The following is a 26,489-nucleotide window of genomic DNA, read 5'->3' as shown; positions in this document are numbered from 1 at the left end:
CTGGAAAATACACTCATGGGGTGGCTAAACAGAGAGTGGAAATAAATAGTGAAATTTTGCTCCTCCAGTCACAGGCTGGTTTGCTTTGAGTGCTGATGATGGGCGGTAACCGGGACCAAGGAACCAACAGGCAGGGGCTGAGTTCTAGCAGCACATAAGTCAAATGCCTAGGTTGTGCCAGCTGCCATTGTGCCCTGGCTAGGATGGAGAATGGAAAGCCTTCCCTGCAGCAAGCTAGTTTCTTATGTACAGTGGGATTGGGGTGGGCTGCTTGGGGCAGAAAAGGGGATGCCAGCAGGGTTTAAAACTCACATGGAACCACCACAACTATCCTTTTGTAATGTCTGGAAGTGTTATCACACATGACCAAATGGTTGTTTTCACCACCACCAAATCAACTGTGGTACTTTTCATCCATTACCCAGCACCACTAAATCACCTGTGATTTTCAATTAACCTAATTATATGCAACGTGTGTATGTGCGTGTGTGTGTATACAACTGTCCTTTAATCCATGCTGTAATGAGTATCATCTGTCCCTGAGCATGTTCTTAAAAGGGACCCTTTTTATAGAATACTGCTATGTTCCCTTTTAAGTAGAGAAAAACAAAACATACATTTATAGGTGCAGACAATATAAATTTTTCTTAATAATTGATTTTATGGGATGTGGGAGTCACTGGTTGGCTAGCATTTATGGACCATCCCTAGTTGCGCCACAAGAAGTGGTGGTGAGCTGCTTTCTTGAATCACTGAAGTCCGCCTGCTGCGAGTTGACCAATGCTATTAGGGAGGGAATTCCAGGATTTTGACCCACCACCAGTGAAGGAATGGTGATATATTTCCAAGTCACAATGCTGAATGACTTTGAGGGGAACTTGAAGGTGGTGATATTCCCAGATATCTGCTGCCATTGTCCTTCTAGGTGGAAGTGGTCATGGGTTTGGAAGTTGCTATCTGAGGATCTTTGGTGAAATTCTGCAATGCATCTTGTAGATAGTACACACTACTGCTACTGAGTGGCAGTGGTGGAGGAAATGGATGCTTGTGGATGCAGTGCCAATCAAGTGGGCTGCTTTGTCCTGAATGGTATTTAGCTCTTGAGTGGTGTTCGGCTGCACTCATGCAGGCAAGTGGAGAGTACTCCATTACACTTCTGACTTGTGCCTTGCAGATGGGACAGAAATTGGCTGTCTTGGATTTGTCCTGCTTTTTTATGTACAGGACATACTTGGGCAATTTTGTACATTGTCGGGTAGGTGCCAGTGTTGTAACTGTACTGGAACAGCTTGGCTGGGGGGAGAGGCATATTCTGGAGGACAGGTCTTCAGGGCTATTGCTGGAATGTTGCAATATCCAGTCCCCCAGCAATTTGTTGATATCATGTGGAGTGAATTGAATTAGCTGAAGATTGGTATGTGTGATGCTGGGGACCACTGGAGGAGACCGAGATGGATCATCCACTCGCCACTTCTGACTGAAGATTGCTGCAAAAACGTTAACCTTATAGTTTACAATACTACATAAAATTTCATAGAAAGAATATAAATGTCACATCTCCAAAGTTTACATTGAGGCATCCTTCTTCCAATTTTTCATTCAGAGCATTTCTTTTGGGAAAATATTCTGATAATTGATCACTTGTTTTTACCCGAGTTCAAATATATCTTTTCAGTAACATTTGCTTTCGATCTATTCTCAGAACTTTTTCATTCTTTTCTCAAATGCACATTTTACATAATGTACATTATTCTAAAGTAGTCAATTATCTATGTAGAATTCTACAATTATGTTGATGGTTCGTTAATCATCCTTTCATGTAACATTGCTTTCAAGACCTTTGGATATGTAAAATGCCATAATCTCTGCATCAAGAAGAGCAAGGGTTTTAGCAGCTAGTGTGATCTTTACTATTCTTGTTATTTTCTTGGCCTCCTAAGCCAAAGCACAACTTCTCATTTCTCTCCCATAAGAAATAGTGAATCCACTCACACTGGAAAATCAATCACCAAATTTGGAATGCAAGGCATTATTTAAAATGATCAGTTTCATGTTCTTGTGATCACCCTGGGAATTTCAGGAAGAAACTTCTCTTAATTGTTTTAATATTTTTTCATCCTTTGTCCTCAACCTTCGGATTTCTCATCACAAGACCATGATGGAACACACGCTTGCATGTGGTCTTGTCTTGCATGCATAACCAATTAATCTGTATGATTGTGGCTAGTCCATTTCATCTTGATGGCAGTTGCATCTTTTTGTATAGTCCTGGTATGAATGCTTGTGATAGGACCGACAGTCTCCAAGGAAGACTGTTGGTGTAAAATTCCATCAGACTTATCCTGCTTTAGCTCCAAGCCAATATATTTAAAAGCATCAGAAGCTTGATCACAAATTTTAAACTGCCACAATAACAGTTGAAGCTAAAACAATGAATGTTTTTTTTCAAGGAGGAGTCAAATGTGGTTCTTAAGCCTAAAGGGACCAACGAGTATGGAAAGAAAGTGGGAAAGGGTACTGAATTGGATGTTCAGCCATGATTACATTAATGATGGAGTATGCTGAAAGGGTTGAATGGCCTGCTTCCATTCCTAGTTTTCTATGTTTCTATGAATTGGGCCAGCAGCAAGGTTGTCTAACAAGTAGTAGTTCCCCTTAATTAGCAACTTACTGCCTCCTAGTGAGAAACTTGCTGCACCACTGTCAAAAACATAAAAAATGAATCAAGATGCTCTTGAAGTTGAGATGATCCTTGCTGATCAATCAGTTCTGCCATAGATCTTGCCCACTTCCCAACTCACATTTGTAATGTGTTCTTAGAGTCATAGGGATGTACAGCATGGAAACAGACCCTCTGGTCCAATTCATCCATGCTGACCAAATATCCTAAAGTAACTTAGTCCCATTTGCCAGCACTTGGCCCACATCCTTCTAAACCTTTCCTATTCATATATCCATCCAGATGCCTTTTGAATGTTTTAATGGTACCAGCCTCCACCATGTCCTCTGGCAGCTCATTCCCTACATGCACCACACTTTGTGTGGAAAAGTTGTCCCTTAGGTCCATTTTAAATTTTTCTTCTCTCACCCTAAACTTATGCCCTCTACGGACTCCCCCACCCCAGGGAAAGGACCTTTTCTATTTACTCTAACATGTCCCTCATGACTTTGTAAAACTCCCTTCAGCATCCGACACTGCATGATTTTCACCATTGATTTTTCCTTTGCCAATGTCCTTCCCACTCACCTGCAGTTTCCACCCTCTTTGTCTGCTGATGGTTAACCTTCTGATTTTTGTGACTCCATATCCAACTGCTATTGGTACAAGACCGTGATTTATAAACTGTGGGGATCTTGGGTGTCACATGGTCCGACTGAAGCTTTCACCCCCTTCCAAAACAGAATTGATACCTCATTTTCATATATGCTGTAGAGAACTGAGCTTCATCCTTTCGCCAATATCTAACCAAACCTTAATCCCAGGAACCCATCTGCTCCTAGTCTCCAGTGCAGGAATGATTTCATCCATCTCGGCACTCTGGTTTTGCTGGTCAAAGTCGCTAGATAAGAAGAAATTAACTTGCTTCATTGATACACCTTCTTCAGCCTCATGCTCTACTCCACCTTTGCTCCACTGGTCCCCTTTCTGGCACTATTTTCATTCTTCAGTTCACTGCTCTATTTCCATTCATGTTTTTGTCCTCATCAAACCCATTACTCAATAGTCTGTATCTTGTATAGAAGAGGATTGTCAGAGTATGTGTGTGTAAGAGATGGTATCATTCCATCAGACTGGCTAGAATTAAATTCCACTCTGAGGGGTAAAGAGCACTTTGTTACTCTATGTTCAATGGAAAGTATGATCAAAAGTTGCATCCTTCTATGAGAACAACAAATCATTTGATGTTCATGTTCTGATGCAGTTATTTTGCGTAGTTTGCTTTATAAACCTGCACCAAAGCATTACAGTTGTCCTGTTTTGACTTGTGTTCTTGATGTGCAGGGTCTCTGTCTGCAAATTTGTTCTGAATTCTAGCAGCTGTTGCAGCCAATGTAGGATTGTCTGATTACACCTGCTTTCAGAGTTCTTGAAAGAAAAGCATGCTGCCAGCTCAAATCAGAACAGCACCACCTGCAATTCAGATATATGGTAGAGATGACATAAGCCCTTTTGTAACATACACAAGAGCCCTGGAGCTGTGCCTGGTTGAGTGAAATGGCACACTATGGTACTGGAAAATGACTGTTTGCAATTGTGTCACTGTGACAGCTGTGAGATTGTTCAAGGATTGCTTGTTTCTTTTCCCCTTCCTTCCCCCAGCTCCTAATCTTTCTTTGTTTTGTATGCCAGTGAAGCACTTGATTTTATTTGAGTATCACAGCAGATTTGGGATTGATGCAAACTTACAGCTCAAGTGGTAGGGCACTTGAGCTCAAATCAATAACATTTACTTGATCCAGTTTAGAATTCAGTGGAGCCTATGTTAGGCATTTTGTGTCAAGGAATGCTGTACATTGTACCAAAGAATGACTAAAGAACTGCTGATTTAGGCATCACTGATAAACTGTTGCTTTTTGTAGTACAGATTCAATAAGTGTTACAAAAGGTCAGCTACTACTTGTAGTTAGGTGTGGTAAATCACAACCGCATTACTTGTGAAATATTAATTTAATATGATTTTACCAAAGCTTGCATAAATTGCTTTTCAGGAAGTAATCCCACAATGTGGGCAAAGAATCTTCATTCAAGTGATTATGAGCTACTCTGTCGTAATGGAAGTCGTGCTCAAGTAACAGATTGGAAGATGTGCCACCTTGCCAGAGTGCCTGCCAATGCAGTTGCAGTCAGACCAGAAACTAATAGCACTGCTGTCTTCAATGCTTTGGATGTTGCACAGGTACACACCTGTTCGGTTGTTTGTGCAACCGAACCAAACAAAATTCAAAGATTTAAAAACAAAAAGTGGGAACAAGGGAATATTAGGATGCATATTTAGTTGCATCTGAAAAGTAAGCAATAAAAGTAAGAACAGATGTAGGGCATTCAACCAATTTAATTCTGCTCCGCTCTTCGATAAGATCATGGCTGATCCAATAATTCTCAACTCAACTTCATTGCTTTTTCCTCATGAACTTTGATTCCCAACTGATTATCAATCTCTACATTTTGGCCTTGAATGTACTCAACAATCCTGCCTCTGTAGTCTATTGTGGAAAGAATTCCACATTCACTACCCTCTGAAAGAAGACATTCCTCCTTATCTGCTTAAGTTCAGAGTAAGGTGTCACCAGTTATATGCTCTGGTCCTAGACTCTCCCACAAAAGAAACAATTACACTGTCACATGTCCTAAGAATCCTGTATTTTCCCAGAAGGTCACCTCTAATTTTTCTGACATCCAATGAGTACAGGCCTGATGTAGTCAACTTCTCCTCATAATACAAGCCCTCCATAACTGGGACCAACCTACTGAACCTTCCTTAGACTGCCTCCAATGCCAATAAATCAATCCTTAGATAAGGTGATCAAAATTGTTCATTGTATTCTAGCTGTGGTCCAACTAATGCCTTTTTTAGTTTTAACAAGACTTCCCTGTTTTTATACTCCCATTTCCTTTACAAAGCCAACATTCCATTTACTTTCCCTATTACCTGAACATCTATGCGAGCTTGTTACGATGCATGCATGGGAACCACTAAATTCCTCTGTTTCAAAGCTTTCTGCATTTAAGTGATACGCAGCTTTCCTATTCTTGCAAAAATACACAACCTCACATTTTCCTCATAGGTTTTTGCTCACTCACTTCACATGTCCATATCTCTATTATCGACTTTGTGTCATCCTTGGAAACAGTATATTTACAGTCTCATCCAAGTCATTAATATATACAAGCAGTCCCCAGGTTGTGAACAGGTTCCATTCTTGAGTATGCTTGCAAATGGATTTGTGTGTAATTGGAACATATAAAATAGCTGTTCATAAGTAAAAGAAAACGCTCATGTGATGGATCTTTGAAATTATTATTAATACATCACTCTACAGGATCACATTTATAAATATGTGTTTGTAACTCGGATGATCATATAAATAGGGGACCCCGTATTGTAAGTCATGATAGCCCCAGCATTGATCCCTGTAGCATTCCACTTACTAAAGATTGCCATCCTGAAAATGTTCCTTTATCCTAACTGTCTGTGTTCTATTAATTCGCCATCCTCTATCCTTGCTAATGTATTACACCATAAAACCATAGGCTGTTCCCTTATAAGTAGTGTAGCATCCAGCACCTTATTGAATACCTATGTTTACTCGTTCCTTTTTATCTATCCTGCTTGTTACCTTCTCAAAGCATTATGGTAAATTTGTCAGACATAATCCCATTCATGAAGCCATATTGACTATACTTGATTATATTATGTATTTTTAAATGTTCAGCTTTTACTTCCTTTATAATAGTCTCTAACATTTTTCCAATGTTAAATATGTGTAACAGCACTTCTAAAATTGAAGAATGAATTAGTACATTAAGATTATAAACCTTTGCATTATTAAAGGACCCTTAGATTAGACCTTGTTGTAACAGAGTTCCTGCTCAGGTAAAGACAATTAGGCCCATCAAGTTGTCCCCTTTGTGAAAATTAGCTCCATCTAGTGGCCATCTCATTTCATACAATCCTAGCATAATACAGCACAGAAGGACTGTATCAGCATTTTGGCTCAATAAGCATCAGCTCTTTTCTAGACAGATCCAGTTAGCCTTGTGCCTCCACTTTAGCCCCATATCTTTGTTTTGTTTTTAGATCCTTGAAGTTTTTGCCCAATACCTTTTGTTCAATCTCTTTCAAATCCTAACTACTGATTGCATAAAAACTTTACGATGCTTGCAGTTCTTTGCACTTTGCACTTTGGAAATTGAACAATTATTGCTTGTATCTGTTCTTGTTAATTTCAGTAGCTTTCTTCATGACTTTATCCCACAATGTTTCAGTTATTTGTGATGTTTGGCAGTAGTTTACGTGGGCTGATGCAAGCAGCTATTGAGTTTCCAGTAGTGCTGGTTCATAGAAGTGTAAGATGGGTCAAATAATCATCACCTATAGTAAAGATAAAGATACAATTTTTTGAAGCATCCCATTGATTCACTATAGCTTTTCTGAGGATTTATTGATTATTCTAATGGTTGATGCATATTTTGCGCATCCATAATTGACCTTGAACTGATTGGCTTTAAGGTAGTTAAGAATCGACCACCATGTTGTTGGTCTGGCATCATATGTAGGACTGATTGATTAATTATGATAAATTTCCTTCCCTAAAGAATATTGGTGAGCCAAGATGGATTTTTACAACTTCATGGTCAACATCACTGAGACTAGTTATATGTTCCAGTCATATCAACCAAGTTCAAATTCTAGCAGCTACCATGGTGGGATATGGTTAAAAAAAATGTCCCCGAGGCCTGGGTCTCTGGATCACAAATCCAGTGAAACTACCATTATCCTCAATAGAATTGTTATTGGCAATCACTCACTAGCGAGTATGATTGTCTGTCAAGGAAATTCCGTGTCACTGGTCATGGGTTCTGTGACTGATGAGCCTGATTCTAGAGCTGCATTTCCAACTATACATTTGGCAGGTGTTTTTTGGGAGGTGGAATTGGTCCTTGGTCTCTAAATCATTAGCATTTATTTCCTCAATTCCTTTCCATATTTTTTCTTTCCACCTTGTGTTCTCAAAGAATCACATCTTTTCATAGAAGGATTACCTCCAAGTTGGTTTGTTCAGAATGATAGTTTCCCATGCATTGGCATCTGTTTCATGAGGGAAACCTTCAGAGAGTTGTTGGAACCCTTCTTTGTCCTCCTATTGTTCAAGTGCCTTCCTTGAGCTGGGTGAAGATGATTTGCCTTAGTAATCAGAACTCAGGCGTGCTAAGTACATGGCTGTCCCAGCGGAGTTGGTTTGAGATGATCATGGTCTCAATGCTGATGTTGTTAGCTGCTGCGAGGACACCAATGTTAGTTTGCCTGTCCTCTCAGTTGATCCAGAGTATTGCCTCAAATAACATTGATGGTACTTCTCAAAGGTGTTAAGGTGGCATCCATATGTAGTCCAAGTTTTGGAGCCAATAAAACCAATTTTGAAATTAGACTAGATTACAGAGGAATTGGATTATGCAAATCATATTGACAGTTTCTGATCATCTAGGACTGGGAGAAATCTGATGGTAATAAACTTGTTTAATCCCAGAACAAAATTTAAGAAATGTAGAATAAATTGTCATCCATACTTGAATTTTGTTCTTCTTCGGATCACAAGAAAGATAGATTGAGTTTTTGGATAAATCCATGAAATTGGTCTGAACAATACATAGAAACATAGAAAATCAGAGCAGAGCAGGCCATTTGGTCCTTTGAGCCTGCTCTGCTATTACACATGATCATGACTGCTCATTTAACTCTGATCTCTCTCCACAGATGCTGCCAGATCTGCCTGAGCTTTTCCAGCAATTTCTGGTTTTGCATCCATCTCAGTACCTTGTTCCCACTTTTTCCCTGTACCTTTTAATCCTATCAGTCCTAAGAACAATATTTAACTCATGTTTTTGAAAATGTTCAATGTTTTAGCCTCACCTACTTTCTGTGGAAGAGAACTCCACAGGCTCACTGTTCTCTGGGTGAAGAAATTTCTCCTCCACTTGGTCATAAGTGACCTACTCTGTATCCTTAATCTGTGATCCCTAGTTTTGGACTCCCTGGTCAATGGGAATATCCTTCCTGTATTTACCATGTCTAGTCATGTATAACGTACATGAAGCTATATAGTAACACTGCTTTATTTGTAAGGTGAAAGTGAGGACTGCAGATGCTGGAGGTCGAGAGTGTAGTGCTGGAAAAGCACAGCAGGTCAGGCAGCATCCAAGGAGCAAGAGAACCGACGTATCAGGAAAAGCCCTTCACCCTGATGAAAGGATTTTGCCTGAAACGTCGATTCTCCTGCTGCTCGGATGCTGTCTGACCTGCTGTGCTTTTCCAGCACCAAGCTCTTGACTGCTTTATTTCTCTGTCATCCAGCATTAAAACATCATAAAATGGGAAAAAAGGCAATTACATTTAGCTCTTCACTTTTCTAAAAAATACTCTTTACTTACAGAAAAAATTTGACATTACCTCAACTGGATTTAAGCTATTTGATTCTGCTTCATACGGCGGCAAAGACTTGCTGTTCAAGGACTCCACCAAAGAATTCATGCTGATCAAGAATCAAACTTATCAGTCCTGGTTGGGTTCTGAATATCTACAATCCTTAAATGGACTTGACTGCTCCAGTAAGTGTTGTCTTTTAAATGAAGATAGGTCAGAATCATTATGATATTTTACTGGATTGTCCTGTTACTGAATAGCAACAAATTTACCAGCAGTGAAGGTTCGTTCACTATTACCTCAACCTTCTGGTCTCCCTGCAGTCAGCAGTCACAGCAAACATGAGCTTGTAGATTGGGGTAGAGCAGAGTTTTTTAAATGTGGGAAAATCTGGTTGTTATGCATGTGCTGGCAGTGTTATATTTGAAGCATAATCTTTTGTGTTCGTTTTAAGAAGCAATATATTAGCCACGTGTTATTATTCACAGCTGTATAGCACTTACTCATTGATACAAGAGTTCGCCAGAATCTCCAAGCATGTCTCCATTTTAGTTTGAAACTATAGAGGGCTACATTTCTTCCTTTTCGCATGGAAATTGAAAGTCTGTTGCTGCAAGTGGTTTAACTGTAATGATATGCATCAGGTAAACAGCAAAAGATGGCACACATATTGGATGGCAATTTTAATGCCACTTTTATGGCATCTAGCAAGGCAAAGACAAATGCCTATAAATAACACATCTTACAGTTTTCTCTTCCTCCTCGTGAAGCAATTTATAAGCCTTCTTTTGGCACTTCTGCTGAGTTTGGCAATTGCTTTGGAAATATCTGCTTGAGGAAAATTGATGTGAGGACATTTGTTTAAACCATAGAAGTTAACAGCACAGAAGCAGGGCATTTTGCTTATTAGATCTCTGCCTACTTTCTGCTTGTTTTGAAACTAATTACATGAGAACAGGAGCAGGAGTGGGCCATTCAGCCCCACCAGCCTGCCTCACTATTCTATAAAATCATAGCTAATCTGGCCCAGGCCTCAGCTCCTCTTCCATGCAAGCTTCTCATAGACTTTTGAAATATTGAGCAGTTAAAGGACACGTACCTTCTCTTTAAATAATCTCAATGATTTAGCTTCCAAAACGCTCTGGTGTAGAAAATTCCTGATATTCATGACTCTGAAAGAAGAAATTCCTTTGCATTTTAGTCTTAAACAACTGTCCCCCTTATTATGTAACTGTGTCCCCTAGTTCAAGATGTCCCCCACTAGTGGAAATAGAGCTTTACAGCACGAAAACAGACCTTCGGTCCAACCAGTCCATACTGAATATAATCCCAGAGTAAACTCATCCCACCTGCCTGCTCCTGGCCCAAATCCCTTCAAACCTTTCCTATTCATGTACTTAACTAAATGTCTTTAAACATTGTAAATGTGCCCACGTCCAAAGTTTACAAAATTATGAGGGGCATGGATAGGGTAAATAGGCAAAGTCCTTTCCCTGGGGTCGTGGAGTCCAGAACTAGACGGCATAGGTTTAGGGTGAGAGGGGAAAGATATAAAAGAGACCTAAGGGGAAACTTTTTCACACAGAGGGTGGTACGGGTGTGGAATGAGCTGCCAGAGGAAGTGGTGAAGGCTGGTACAATTGTTACATTTAAAAGGCATCTGGATGGGTATATGAATAGGAAGGGTTTGGAGGGATATGGGCTGGGTGCTGGCAGGTGGGACTAGATTGGGTTGGGATATCGGGTCGGCATGGATGGGTTGGACCGAAGGGTCTGTTTCCATGCTGTACATCTCTATGACTCTAAATTCATTCCACTGGCAAACTCTGTATTAAGCATTTGCCCCTTGTTCTTTTTTAAATGTCTCTCCTCTCACCTTAAAATTGTGTCTCCTAGTCTTGAAATCCCCATCCCAGGGAAAAGGCATCTACTATTAACCTTATGTATTCCCCTCATGATTTTATATATCTCAACCGCCTATGCTCCAGCCTATCTAGCCTTTCTCTATAATTCAACCTTCTATACCTGAAAATGTCCTGGTAAATCTCCTATAAACCTTCGTCACCTTAATAATATTGTTCCTGTAACTAGGCGATCAGAACTAGACACAGCACTCCAGAAGAGGCCTCACTCTAAGAGCACATGTTCTCTTAGTATTACAGCCTTCATTTTATACCCACTCATTTTCCTAGTGACCCCTTTTCTGAGAATTTTGCAACACCTAACCTGTCAAACCCCCTCTGAACCTTGTATGTTTCAATAATATCACCCTTCAATATTCTAAACTTAAATGAATAAAGGCCTAATCTGTTTAGCTATTCTTGAAAAGTTAACCCTTTCATCCCAGGAATAAGCCTATTAATTTCTTTTGAACTGCCTCCAGTGCTATTTATCCTTTCTTACACTGGGGCCCTGAACGGTGCTCCAGATGTAGTCATACCAACATCCTGTACAGTTGTAATAAGACTTCCAATGTTTAAACTCCAACCCCCAAGCAGTAAGGCCAAAATTCCACTTGCTTTAATTACTTGCTGCACCTGCATGCTAACATTTTGTATTTCATACTCAGGAACACTCAACAGGAACACCCAGATGCTTCTCTGCTGCACTTTTTTAGAGTCTCTCTCCATTTAAACAATAGTTTGCCTTTTGATTCTTCGAATAAAGTGCATCACCTCACATATTCCTACATTTACCCCATTTGTCAAATTCTGCTCACTCACTCAACCTATCTATATCCCCAGGCAAATTCCTTATACCGTATCCTCATCACAACAAATCCTTCCATCTAATTCTGTATTATTAGTAAATTTGAACACATTATACTCTGCCCCATCCTTTAAGTCATCAATGTAAATATGAAATAATTTAGATCCTAGGAATGAGGTACCTTGTGGCAGTCCACCAAAAAGACCCATTCATCCCTACACACTATTTGCTGTGTGTTAACTTGAGCAAATTTATCAAACATAACTTTCGCAAAACCATGTTGACTGTTCGATTGCATGGAGTTTTTCTAAATATTCAGCTATTTCTTCTTCAACAATAATAGACTCTAGCATTTGCTCAATATTAAGCTAACTGGCCTATTGTTTCTTGCTTTCTGCATTTCTTTCTCCTTGAACATGAGTATCACATTGGCAGTTTTCCAATCCATTGGAACCTTCCTGGAATCCAGTGAGTTTTGCAACATTTTGACCGATGTTCCACTATCTCTGTAGCCACTTCCATTGAAACCCTTAGATGCAAGCCATCAGGTCTTGATGATTTGCTGACCCTTCCTCCCATTAGCACCTTGCTTGTAGATATCTTTAAGATGTTTACAATGCTCTCCATCATGAAGACCAATAAAAAATATTGGTTTAAATAATCTGACATTTCCCTGTTTCCTGTTATTAATTATCCTGTTGAATCCTTCAAGGGTCCAACATTTACTTAAGCTACTCTTTCTTTTTATGACATAGGAGTTCTTGCTAAAATATTCCCAATCTGCAGGCCTACCAGTAGTTTGTGCCATTTTGCATTGCCTTAGTTTTTGATTGGATACTTAACTGCCTTTGTTAACCACAGGTGCTTCACTCTTCTCATCGAATGCTGGAATTAAACTTTCCTGACTGGAATGTAATATCTGCTTAAATATCTGCTGTTGCTCATCTAATGACCTTCTCCTTAATCGATTTTCCAAACCTACTTTAGACAACTTTTCTCTTTCATTCTTCTGTAATTGCGCTTGATAAAGTTGAGAACACTAGTTTTAGACTAGAGTTGTTCTCCCTCAAACTAAATTTGAAGTTCTACCGTGTTGTGATGGTAATTCATAAAGGATCCTCAACTATGAGATCTCTTATTAATCCTACACATTGCTAGGTAGCCTGTTCCCAGGTAGCCCGTGCAGCTGAGCAATGATCCCTGATGTGTTCCATAAATCTATCTTTCATCTTCTCCTTGCCCTTCTGATTTGTTTGGTCAATACACAGATTAAAATCACCCATAACAATCGTAGTGCCCTTCTACGCACTATTATGAATTATCCCTCCATTATCATTCCAATGCTGTCATTTCAAAATGAAAATATTTTATTGAGATTGTATCAGTACAGAGAAGTAGTAACTTTGTGCTGCTTTTATTAACACAGGAATGCCCGACAATCTGCGCTGGTGTACACAGTCTAGGGCAGAATTGCTGAAATGTGGAGATATGGCTGAAGCTTTCAAAAGCAAGAACCTGACACCGCCAATTCAGTGTGTGTCAGGAGATGATTCCAGTGACTGCATGAAAAAGATCAAGGTATGATCTACGTCTGCACCTCCCAGTAAAATTTTAAGAAGGTTAGATTTTTCAGTTCAATGCATTATACTAGAATAAGTGATCTGTCACTGATCTCAATCCCAGATAGAAACATTTTCATAGGTGTATTTAGGCTATTTCTAAAGAATGTAAGTAAATTGCATAAATCACTGAAACAGTGAAGCTCTTTAATTCATAGTTGAAATTCTTGTGCATTACTGATAGATTTCAGTACATCATTGTTCTACCTGTCCAGCTGGAATGAAATGTGATTGGTCTCCTGACATAATCAGATTCAAATGAGGACAGGCACCTTAGAAAATAGATATTACTTAATTGCAGCAATTAATTTATGATGTAGTAAGTACATTGCTATGTCAGTATGTATTGATTACTTATGCAAGAGCGTAATTGGAAAAAAGGCTATGTTAGAATCCTATTTAATGTTATTTTACTATGTCTTCTGATTTTGCCATGACACTGACATTTCCCAGCAAAGGAAAGAGGGCTTGCCTGCTCCAAAGCCGCAAATATTGTTCATGTGTGGAAATTTTAAATCACCTGAAGTGTGCGCTGTTCCAATTACCTTATGGATTACCTCGCTTTAATTTGGCACTAATCCATGCAATTTTTCCTTCCTGGATATGCTCAGGGCAGATGTCAGGAACCACATAAGAGCAGCTCCAGTCACAAGTGCTAGTCTGGGTGCACAGCAGTAATTTAAAGATGGTAACCATATCAGAGAGACCTGTCAATTCCAGGATATCCCAGCAGTGAGTTATTCTATGTGTGCGAGTGATAGAATGGGTCTAGATTCAGATGAGTGGGGTATCACTGAGTAGTTATTTAATGAGACACATTTTATAAGAAAAGGTGAGAAATATCACTTAGGGACATCATGGAGAGAAATCTTCCACAAAACTTGATAAAACTGACAGCCAAACAAAAACTAGATTCACCCCATCGTACCAAATATTAGGTGTGGCTCTTTGCCCAGAATTCTCAAAAGAAACTCAATTGTACTAAAAATTACATTTGCTGCCACCTTAAACTAATTAGTCAGGCTCACAATATGGCTCATCTTCAAATATATATCATATAGAGCTCTGTTCTATGTACACACACAAAGCAATTAAACAATATCTGGATGCATTCCCTTTGGCAATGCCTTAACCAAGTTGACTTGCTAACCAGTCAGCAGAATAAACTGCTGTTCCCTTTTAAATATGAATCTCTTGCATTGGCCCTGATGAATGCAAAGTTAAGTTTCAACATAATGCCACTTTGTCTCATCAGTACAATAGACTTTTAACAGTATATTGCAGAATATATTGGCATTTTCTCCTTCCTGACATTGCTATGTGGGTTAGTCTGAAACTATCTTCACATGTCATGGTTCTTATCCTTAAATTTTATTTTTATTATATCATTAATGTTATCCATTTTGATAAAGCTTTCATTAATAACAACACAGATCAGTTTATTTCTGCCTTTACAGAATAAAGACATTGATGCAGTTACATTAGATGCAGGGCAGATTTACACAGCTGGAAAGGTATATGGACTGGTGCCTGCTGCAGCTGAAAGTTATACAGGTAAGAGAAAAAATATAAGAATAACTTAGAACTTGTGTGTCCAGTAGGTGGCTGCAGTCAAGTGATGCATGGGTCAGAAAATTCAAACTTACTCGTATATCTGGGACTGCTCTGTAATCTGGAAACAATAAGGGGTACGAGCTGAGTGTATTTAAGTCCTCTGAAAAATGCTAAAGCACTCTACTTCCATCAGACAGACTTCACCATCTTATAGATCAGTCTTCACATACAAATTGCCAGGGATTCTTTGCTAGACCAAAACTAATGTAGATAATTTTAGATTTCTCTTTAATCATTCCTTCAATTATTCATTTCAAAAACAAACTAAGAAAATATTTTATACAAGAGCAATTCAAATCACAGAATCACTTGATAATGAAAAATAATGTATTTTTGCATAAGCAATGACCGATAGGAAACACTTTAGTTCACTGGAAATCTATTCAGTGAATAGATTGAGTCGGAACATGGCATTATTCAATACACAGTATTTCAGGTGCAATATTAAATTTATGTTTAAAATTCCACAGAAGAGGTAATGAAATGTAAGACGTTTCTAAAAGCAATGTAGTAAAATGATCTTTCATATCCACATGGGCCATTCTATGTTTAGGTTCTTGTTCTGATCAAATTATCACTTTGTCCTCTGTGCAGGGGTTACGGAACTCATTCCATGTAAAGATACTGATTTTAAAAATGGCTAGCAGTTCATAGGCCAGCCTTTATCTCCAGGGAAGAGCAATTACTGACTTAGACTAAATTGATGTGCAGATAAAACCCAACTTGTTCAAACACTTACAAACAATTAAGTTCTGAATAATATTTTAGCCTGTATTAAGATTGACCAGTTCAAGGCTATAGCATGGCACTGGTGAGGATAATATTGATCAACAACAAACTGCTTTTGCGACAGGGAAATGAGGCCACTGGCAGTGCATCAAGTGAGGGCTTATTGCTTCTGACTTGGAAAATGGAATTAGTGTCACTGGGGAAAGGAAGAGAGATAGCATTCACATTATGAAGACAATCACTTGAATTGATACATATGAGTACTTGGCATTGTACTTATCAGTGCTATTTTTATCTTCAAGGACAGAAGTGTGTCTCTTTTTCAATTAGGCATGATACTCAGTAGAATGTATTCAAAAGAGTGATGTTGTTTGAGTCTCACCTGCTCCAGAGGTGTATCATAACATCCCGTGGACAGATTGATCAAGATATCTGCTTGTGTTTCCATGCTGACAGTGTCACTTTGGATACCAGATCCATGGCCACAAATGTCAAATATTGTAATGTTTTTCAAACGTTGCAGGCAAACATTGTCATTTCTATAGTGGGGATTGTATCCTTCAATTTCAAAATAAATGAGAAATCACTATGATAGATTCTTCTGTGGAACTATCCATTCTAAGTGTCATCATTTACCTGTAGCACCTATTCTATTTAAGTAGCATTGATAGAATTGAACTATGTTAAAATGCATGTCACATAACACTAAATTGGGAAAAACAAAATCTGATTGTAACCTAGGCATTTCACTCTCCAACAATTTCCAGATCCTTGCTAGCTGTTGGTTGTTCAGCAATAGGATGCCTTTAGTTATTTTGCAGTTTCAATTTTCTTTCCTTCAAATGAAGTGTTAGTTACCAAAACTCATCTGTAAACATTGACTTCAGTACTGATTTCATACCCATGCCGAGAATTTGAGTTAGTATTTGGATTTTGAGAAACAATTATTTGAGAGTTCCCTGGCAAATAAGAACTTTGGCACCTGCCACAGTTGAATGTACAGAACATGGTAATTTAAAGTAGAATAGACAACTTTGGCCTTGGGGGCGGGTAGTTAGTGATGCTGGTTTTTAGGCAATAGATAGTGAAATGTTGGTAATTCTAGGAGAAAGTGAGGACTGCAGATGCTGGAGATCACAGCTGAAAATGTGTTGCTGGAAAAGCGCAGCAGGTCAGGCAGCATCCAAGGAGCAGGAGAATCGATGTTTCGGGCATAAGCCCTTCCTCATTCCTGAAGAAGGGCTCATGCCCGAAACTTCAATTCTCCTGCTCCTTGGATGCTGCCTGACCTGCTGCACTTTTCCAGCAACACATTTTCAGCTCTGTTGGTAATTCTACTCAGGTTTACTTATTGGCTGTTTACAATGAAGAAGTATTCAATAAAGATAAAGTGTCAGGAGAGATTGGATTAGATTTTGAATTATTTTGATATATAGTTTATCCTTGATCAGAAGGTATCTCTCATTTGACAAGCTCACTTCCATATATGATTAAATTCAACTTCTAACACAGGGTCCATTAGGCACCCTGGCTAATTTTTTTTTCATTGACTTTAAATTGACTTGCCTGCCAAAACTGAAGTGCTTAATGGTCTGACCACTACCACATACGTGCAAGCTGTGATTGAATTTTATTCCCAATGTTATATGGTCCAATACTGTGTTATTGTATTTATTTTTATTTTCTGTGCTAGATGATAATGATGGAGCATCATATTATGCTGTGGCAGTGGTAAAAAAGTCAAGTCATAACGCCTTCACCATCGATCAATTGAAAGGAAAGAAGTCATGTCATACTGGATTAGGCAGAACAGCTGGCTGGAACATTCCCGTTGGTTCCCTAATTGAGAGAGGGGAAATACAATTCAGCAAGTGTAATATTGAAAAGGGTGAGGAAAATTTATTTTGAAGTAAACATGACTGGCTTTCATCCATTGAACAAAAGACTTTTATTCATGTGTTAATTTGTGCTTTCTGGTTGCATAACCACTGTGCAGAATCGTTACAACTCAAAGTAGTGGTTCAGAATTGAATGTAGCCAACATAGCACCAGAATAGGCCTTCCCAGAGCCAAAACATGTATCCTATATGGCTTTGGTAAACGATCTCACCTTTCCTTCTTTCCCAATCTATGGTCAGCCTCTTGACCACATAAGCCTCTCCAATGTTGTTTAGCTGGGTGAGACTTTTCATCTGGTTCAACTTTCATTATCAAAACATATCAAACAATCACTTGTAATGATTTCGTTTTCCATTTCCACACCACCTTTGGTGACATCACACAAAAACATGGTGTCAATTTTTACATGTGCCTTGATGACACCCAGCTCCACCTCGCTGCCACCTTTTTTAACCCCTCCAGCGTCAGTAAATTGTCAGCTGGTTATCTGATATCCACAACAAAGATAAGCAAAATCCTTTTCCAACTAAGTGTTCAGAAGACTGAAGACACTGTTTTAAGTCACTGTGTTTTGATCCCATTACAAAGAGTGTTTCCCTTGCTATGATTGTTTTCCTTTCCTGGCAACTGCTTTCAATCTCTGTCATATCAACTTGAAAGTCAAACTGAGCATTCAATCACTTCTTTACATGGGGGGGAGGGCAAGTTGACTCACTGGTTAGCACTACTGCCTTACTGCACCAGGGACCTGAGCTCGATTCCACCCTTGGGTGATTGTGTCTGTGTGGAGTTTGCATATTCTTCCTGCATGGGTTTCTTCTGGGTACTTCTATTTCCTCCCATAGTCCAAAGATGTACAAGTTAGATGGATTGGCCATGCTAAATTGCCCATAGTGTCCAGGGACGTCCTGTCTAGGTAGATTAACCATGGGAAATGGAGGGATGGGGTAAGGGCATGGGTCTGGTGGGATGCTCTTTGGAGGGTTAGTGTGGACTCAATGTGCCAAATGTCCTGCTTCCATTGCTGCAGGAATTCTATGATCCTCACTAAGATCACTTATTTGTATCAACCAACATAACGAAACCTTGGCCCATCTTAGCTGTTTCTTATATTTTCATCCAAAGCTTAGTTACCTCTCTATCTCATCAATCCAGTGCATTCCTAGCTGCCTTCCAGGTTTTTGCCTTTGTAGACTTTGGGACTTCCAAAACTTTGCTGTTCATATTCTAACTGATCAGTATTCTCCTCTCAAAGTATGAATGTTGTTTTCCCTTTGCATTAGCATTCTTTCAAATTGTCCTGATGAGAGCAAGGCAAAAAGTTTCATTAAATTGTTTTTCAGCAATTTCATATTCTGTACTACCAAGTAACTATAAGTCTGACCTCTTGAAACTTCCCAATTTCAACTGGTCCACCTAAGGAAAAGCTTTGTATCAAGAAGTGCAAGAAGACAATGTGGTATTTTCAGGTTCTAGGCCCAGACTTCTTAAACTCTCTCCCAGAACCTCTCCACTTTGTTACTTCTCTTTCCTCTTCTAAGACGATCCTGAACTTTATGGGAAGGCAGTGCTGAATAGTTGGCAAGAGATTTCTAGTTGGTAAAGGCATCGCTATGGAGAATGTATCAATTAATGATGACTACAGTTAATTGCCAAGCAAGTTGATTCTGATTGGTCAACGCATTGTTTTGGGAAATGAATCACCAAATGCCTGAAACCTGTTGAAATAGGTGCAGTGTGAACATGTTTTTTTCTGTTTACCAAGAGCAGTATCTTGTATATTAAAATATGTAGCTTCCAATGCACACAAGTGCATCACAATATATGTGACTTGAAACTTTCAGCTTTAAATGTATACAATATGAAAGTTGTTTTCCTTTCATATTGGTATTCTTGTGAACTGTCCTGATGAACTCAAGATGGAAGGCTAGGTTATAAATACTAAACCTAAAATTGCTGTTCTGGCCTAATTTGTATCCAGATTAATTCATACCTGCACATTCAGTTAAAACAAAAGTATCCAAGTATGCATATCTGTGTTTTCAATTGGAGATCTTTAAGCCAGTAAGTGGTATAACACTGCAACAAACACAGAGATGGTTTACAATTTTTCTCTCTTTCTTGGACAGCTGTTGGTGAGTTTTTTTCTGCAAGCTGTGTGCCAGGTGCAAACCAGCCAGGTTACCCATCAAGCCTTTGTGAGTTATGCATTGGAGATGTTGAAGGGAAGTCAAAGTGTGCTGCCACTACAGTGGAACGATACAGTGGCTATACAGGAGCATTCAGGTATCTATTAGACCCAGCTATTCAACGTGCTGAGCCTTTCACGACATATTTAAAGTTTTATGATGGCACAATAACATGAAGAAACCAAAGTCACCAGAGGTGTAGTTGGTTTTTAGCCCCTTTCCTTGTATATTTCTGCCAGTAGAAAACACAAATATCTTTTGCCCAGACTATATTATTTTATTTCACATTATGTCCACAGCCTGAAGGTGTAACTCACAGGAGATAATCTTTACAATGTGTTTCTCTGAAACTCCTTAACACCCTTCCACATGTGACATTTCATGATCTCGTTAAAGGTCAAATGTAATCTATGTGGAATTTCTCATAAATTATTGAATTGTACAGTCAACCAACTCAGCTTCTTTTAAAGAAAACTGTCTATTTAAAAAATTCAATATGTCCACAAATAATTTAGGATTATGATTTATTGATATGACAGCATTCAAATATAAAATTTGTTTTCTGAACAGCCATCTGTTTTTGAAATCACTGATTTTCTGTTCCATTGAAATTAGTTAAAATGAAATTTGTGTTGATCCCACATTAAAAGGCTGCAACTACAGTTTGAGTCAGGTGAAAACAAGAAATTCAATCCTTAGATTGACTGTCTATTTGCTTTGAAAAGAAAAGCATGTGACATTATAATAACTTCTGTCAATTTCATGAACTTTTTAAGAGTAAGCTGCAATGCAGAGCCCTTCATAGCAATCTTAAATTTGTCTTTTTAACCAAGAAAATCCATTATAAAAAATAAATCTGGGAATGAGGTATTAGAAACTAAAGATGCAGTTCCCAAGATGACACAGAAGGTAGAAATTAAGATAAAGAAAAAGCGTGTTTCTGACAAGTGTCTGGAAATGAAATTGATAATGAAAAGGAATATTGAAAGTTCATACGGAAGATGCAAAAGCAAATAGGAGAAATAAGGAAGAATTCTAAGAAAAGATTAGCAACCAACAAAAAGAAATCTCTATGGCTATACCAATACTAATATGGTGATAAAAGGAAGAGTAGGGCCAATTAGGGACCAAAAAGACTATTGACAACTGGAGGCAGGGGGCATGGATAAGGTGTTAAGTGAGTATTTTGTATCTGTGTTTACTAAAGAAAGATGCTTTACCCAGGCCATGGTAACAAAGGAAGGAACTCAATTGCATGAAAGCTTCAAAATTGATAGGGTTGAAGTCTTTGAGTGTTGGTACTTAAAGTTGACAATGCACCAGGACCAGATGGAATGCATCCAAGGATTTAAAGGAACTAAGAGTGGAAATTGCAGCAGCATCTTTCAGACTTCCCCAGATGACTAAAAAAGTGGAAAATTGCAAATGTTATGGCCTTGTTCAAAAAAGGTTGTAAGGGTAAGCCCAGCAATTTCAGACCAGTCAATTTAACTTCACTGGTGGGGAAGCTTCTCGAGACAATTATTTGGGATAGTTTGAACAGTTACATGGAATAAGGTGGGTTGATTAGAAAGATTCAGCATAGACAAATTAAGGGGGAATCATGTTTAACTAACTTATTGGAGTTTTTTTTAAGAGGTAACAGAAAAATACTGAATGAGGGTAACACTGTTGATGTGGCATACATTAATTTTGATACAGTGCCATAAACACACTGGTGAGGAAAATTATATGCCATGGAAGAAAATTGGTGAAGTGTTGGGAAACCCAGATTAATGGCCAATGGATATTTTTCGAGTCAGAGAAAGGTTTGATGTGGAGTTCCCTCGCACTCAACATTGGAACCGTTGCTTTGCCTGATAATAGAATGATCTGGATCTTGGTGTGGGGCAGATTTCAAACTTTGCAGATGACACAAACTTGGAAGAAATGTAAATTGTGAAGGGGACAGTGTAGAACTCTAGAAGAAGATAGACAGTGGATAAAGTTGGCAGATAGGTGGCAGATGAGTTTCAATGCAGAGAAGTATGAGGTAACACATTTTGATAGGAAAAACAATGAAAGACAATATAAAATAAGGAATACAGTTCAAATTTGGGGGGACGGTTATAGGAGAAAGTGGTAGGACAGGTAGAGAGAGCAGTAAATCAAGTATGCAATTTACTCAACATGGTAATAGGGACATAGAGTACAAGAGCAAGGAGGTGATGTTGAACGTTTAGACCTTACCTGGAATATTGTACACATTTCAGGGTACCATGCTGTGTAAGGATATTAATGCTCTGAAGTTATGGGTGGCACAGTGGCTCAGTGGTTAGCACTGCTGCCCCACAGTGCCAGGGACCTTGGTTCGATTCCTGCCTTGGGCCACTGTGTGTGTGGAGTTTGCACATTCTCCCCATGTCTGCTCGGGTTTTCTCCCACAATCCAAAACATGTGCAGATCAGGTGAATAGGCCGAGCTAAATTGCCCATAGTGTTAGTTGTTAGTCAGGGGTAATTATAGGGGAATGGGTCTAGGTGGGTTACTCTTCGGAGGGTCGGTGTGGACATGTTGGGCCAAATGGCCTGTTTCCACACAGTAGGTAATCAAATCAAAAGTGTAGAGTAGTTCCAGTATTGAAGAACTTCAGTGATGAAGATAGATTGAAGAAGTTGGGATTGCTCTCATTGGAGGGAAGATGGCTAAGAGGGGATCTTCAAAATCATGAGCGGGATGGATATATTGGATAAAGTGAAATGGTTTCCACTCATGAAAGGAACAAGAATAAGAGTGCAAAGAGTTAAAGTGATTTACAAATGAAACAAGAGTGAAGTGAGAAACAATGTTCATACTTAGCGCAGGGTTAGGATATGGAATGCATTGTATGGAAGCAGCTTCAACGGAGGCATCCAAGAGGCCATTGGATAATTATTTGGATAAAAGTAATGTGTAAGGGTAAAAACAAGAGATGGAGACTCGGTAATGATATCTATATAATGAGCAGGCGCAGGCATGATGGACTGAATGGCTGCCTTTTGTGCCGCAACACTTCAGTGATTCTGTGAATAACTTTCGAGTCTAAAGGTTTAAAGGCTCCTAGTCCTTTCACAGATAAATTTTGTTGAAATTATTGCCACAATTGAAGTTTGTCATGACAGGACTACTAACCTTGCTATTACCATTTTTACTGAGAACTGTACACATGCTCTGACTTCACTGAAGTTCACACAAGGGTAAAGTTTGTTTCAGGAGATTTGTTAGAATGAGACTACTCTTAGAACAAAACTGGAAATCTAGCGTAGTTGATCATATGGAGTAACTTTTTTTTCAGTAGCATGTTTTTGTTCATGAGATGTAGACATTGCTAGCTAGTCCAAATTGCTTTGAAGATGGTAATGGTGAACTGCCTTCTTGTACTGTTGCATTCCTTGGAATATAGGCATTACCCACAGCACTGCTAGGGAGGGATTTCCAGGATGTTGACCTAGCAACAATGAAGGAACAGCAAGATGGCCACCGTGCTACCCAATTTGAAACTCAGTGATTAGCACTGCTGCCTCACAGTGTAAGGGGCCTGGGTTTGATTACACCCTCAGGTGACTGAATGGAGGTTGCATGTCCTACCTGTGTCTCTGGGTTTCCTCTCAGTCCAAAGCTGTGCAGGTAGGTGGACTGGCCATGCTAAATTACAATGATGTGTCAATGGCAATATCTTAAAATTTTTCTTGTTGGAGATGGTTGTTACCTGACACTTGTGTGGCGTGAATGCTACTTGCTACTTATCAACCCATGCCCGGATATTGTGTTGGTGTTGCTGCATATGGACATGGGCTGGTTCAGAATTTCAAGAGTTGCAAATAGTGCTGAACATTGTGCAATCACCAGCAAATATCCTACATCTGACCTTATGAAGGAGGGAAGGTCATTTATAAACAACTGGAGATGTTGAAGTCTACTATACTACCCTGAGGAACTCATGCAGTGATACTCTTGGACTAAGAATGATAAATCTCCAACAACCAAATCATCTTTTTCATTGCTAGGTTTGACTCCAACCAGTGGAGAATTTTTCCCGATTCTCTAATTACAGTTTGCTAGGGCTCCTTGACATCATCGGCACTCATTTCAACCAAGGCTGTGATGAATTAGGAGCTGCGTGGCCTAGCACACCCAAACTGAGCATGTTATTTCTTTGCTAGTGTCAGTTGAAAGCACTATTAACAACCCTTTTCATCAACTTTGCTGATGATCAGAAGTAAACTGATAAAGCAGTAATTAGCCAAGTTGGATTTGTCCTGCTTTTTGCAGACATGAGATACCTGAGCAATTTCCCACTTTGGCAGGTATGCACCAGTATTGTAGCTAAGTGTATAGCTAATTCTGGAGCACAAGTTTTCACTGCTTTAGCTGGAATGGTGTCAGGGACCATTACCTTTGTAGTATCCCGAGCCTTTAGTCATTTCTTACCTTCACATGGAGTGAACAGAATTGGTTATATAAATCATCTATTTAATACTTATGGTCTGCCTTCTGTTTTATAAGCCATGGCATTTTGCAGTGTAGGAAAAAGTGAGGACTGCAGATGCTGGAGATAAAGTTGAGAGTGTGTTCCTGGGAAAACACAGCAGGTCAGGCAGCGTCCGAGGAGTAGGAGAATTGATGTTTCGGGCATAAGCCCTTCATCAGGAATTTTCATTCATCAGCCCTTTCCTGAAGAAGGGCTTATGCCCGAAACGTCGATTTTCTTGCTCCGTGGATGCTGCCTGACCTGCTGTGTTTTTCCAGTACCACACTCTCATTGTGTAGTGTATTTGGGAGTGAGGGAATGTGTAAAACATCTTTTAAAAAATCCTTACAAATTGATGTTGTTACTGTCATCCTTACTAGATTGATAAAGTAGCTTAGGAGGAGTTCAAATTTTAAAAATATGAAGAGCGTACTATTTCAGATGATGTGTTTTCTCATGTAAAACTTTGTCAACTATATTGTTGATGTCAAATCATGTTTAATCATTCCATCCAGACAGTGAGTGAGACATATTAAATCTGGCAAGACTGATGTGTAAAAGTGAAGAAGTTTATCTGCAATTAGTAAAGGCAAATTTCATTACAGTTCAGTATCAAGGGTGATAGTAAAAAGAACTTGTGGCTATACAAGGCAACTAATTTGATAAGATAGAACTAAGTCAGCACCTGAAGTTATAAAATACAGTTTGCTTAAACAACAAAATGTGAGCAGCAAAACAGTTTAACAAAAGGTATGCATTTTATAAACTGTAGTTTAATGACTAACTGGGGTGGGGGAAGCAGAAATCTTGTTACAATTTACAGGAGGACAATTGGAAGGTTAAGGTACTGCATTAATTAGAGCTGAAGTTTAGGTTTCACTAAGTGACATCTTGGCCTGGACTTTGGATAGCAAAGTCAGTGAAGCTAACTGTACTCTCAGTAATTACTTCACTGAAATCGGCAACATCTTCAGGTGTCTGTGTGCAAAAATATTGAAATTTAGAATTCCAGATTGTACAGTGTGCAGCACCAAAGTTCGTCATTCAGTCCAACTAGTCTGTACAGTTTAGGGTGTAGGTTTGCTCGCTGAGCTGCAGGTTTGATATCCAGACGTTTCATTACCTGGCTAGTTAATGAAACGTCTGGATGTCAAACCTACAGCTCAGCGAGCAAACCTACACCCTAAACCTTAACCTGAGCTACAAACCTTCACAAACCTTGCAGTCTGTACAGTATTTATGTTTCACTCACCTCTTATTCCAGCTATCACATCTGAGACTCCCAGCATTTCCTTTTTCTGTGTATTTATTTAATTTCATTTTAAAAGCAAGTTCACTCAAACCACCTTCAGTAATAGTGAGCTCTACATTCTAAACACTCTCTGAGCAAATAAATTTCTCCTAATTTTACAATTGAATTTATTACTGTTACTGTATCATTTTTATTGACTCTAGTTTTGGGTTCTTTCAAAAGTCAAAACCTTTTTTCTGCATCTACCTCATCTAAGAAATTGATTTAAATACCAACCAGGTCTCCTCCAGGGTTTCTCATTTTTTAAGGAAAGAAACCCACACAATTTTTGGAGAAGATTTGTAGCTCATGTTGTAGATCAGGTTCTAAGTTTGCTCACTGAGCTGGTAGATTTGTTCTCAAACGTTTCATCACCATGCTAGGTAACATCATCCCTTGGTAAATGAGGTCCAAATTGATATGTTTGTTAATGGAGTTCTGGTTTGAATGCAAGGCCTCCAGAAATTCTCGTGCATGTCTTTGTTTAGCCTATCCCAGGATGCATGTATTGTCCCAGACTAACTGGTGTCTCTTTTCGTCTGTGTGTATGGATTCCAGTGATAGTTGGTCATGTTTTTGCTGGCTAGTTGGTGCTTATGTATCCTGGTGGCTGGTGTCTTGCCTGTTTGTCCAATGTAATGTTTGCTATAGTCTTTGCAGGATATTTGGTATATGACATTTGTTCTACTGGTTGTTGGTATGGGGTCCTGTAAATTCATCAGAAGCTGTTTCAATGTCTTTGTATGGCAGGGTGGCTAGAGTGTCTGGGTCTGTTGTGCAGGAATCAGCAAACTGTGCTTATCGGGT

The 26,489-nt window shown here is 39.0% G+C and overlaps 1 protein-coding gene across 2 annotated transcripts in view; it reads left to right on the top strand.

Annotated features, from left to right (window-relative positions):
- Positions 1-26,489, top strand: part of meltf (melanotransferrin) — a 79,600-nt gene that overhangs the window by 30,579 nt on the left and 22,532 nt on the right. For both annotated transcript variants that reach the window (XM_072572270.1, XM_072572271.1), the window contains exons 7-12: positions 4,711-4,898; positions 9,154-9,328; positions 13,279-13,430; positions 14,929-15,025; positions 17,508-17,702; positions 19,843-19,999. In XM_072572270.1, the coding sequence (XP_072428371.1) occupies positions 4,711-4,898; positions 9,154-9,328; positions 13,279-13,430; positions 14,929-15,025; positions 17,508-17,702; positions 19,843-19,999 (964 nt within the window). The remainder of the gene's footprint in view (positions 1-4,710; positions 4,899-9,153; positions 9,329-13,278; positions 13,431-14,928; positions 15,026-17,507; positions 17,703-19,842; positions 20,000-26,489) is intronic.

This window comes from Chiloscyllium punctatum, chromosome 6 (genome assembly GCF_047496795.1).
Source record: "Chiloscyllium punctatum isolate Juve2018m chromosome 6, sChiPun1.3, whole genome shotgun sequence".
Classification (NCBI taxonomy): Eukaryota; Metazoa; Chordata; class Chondrichthyes; order Orectolobiformes; family Hemiscylliidae; genus Chiloscyllium; species Chiloscyllium punctatum.
This window is presented reverse-complemented; position numbering and strand designations above follow the sequence as displayed.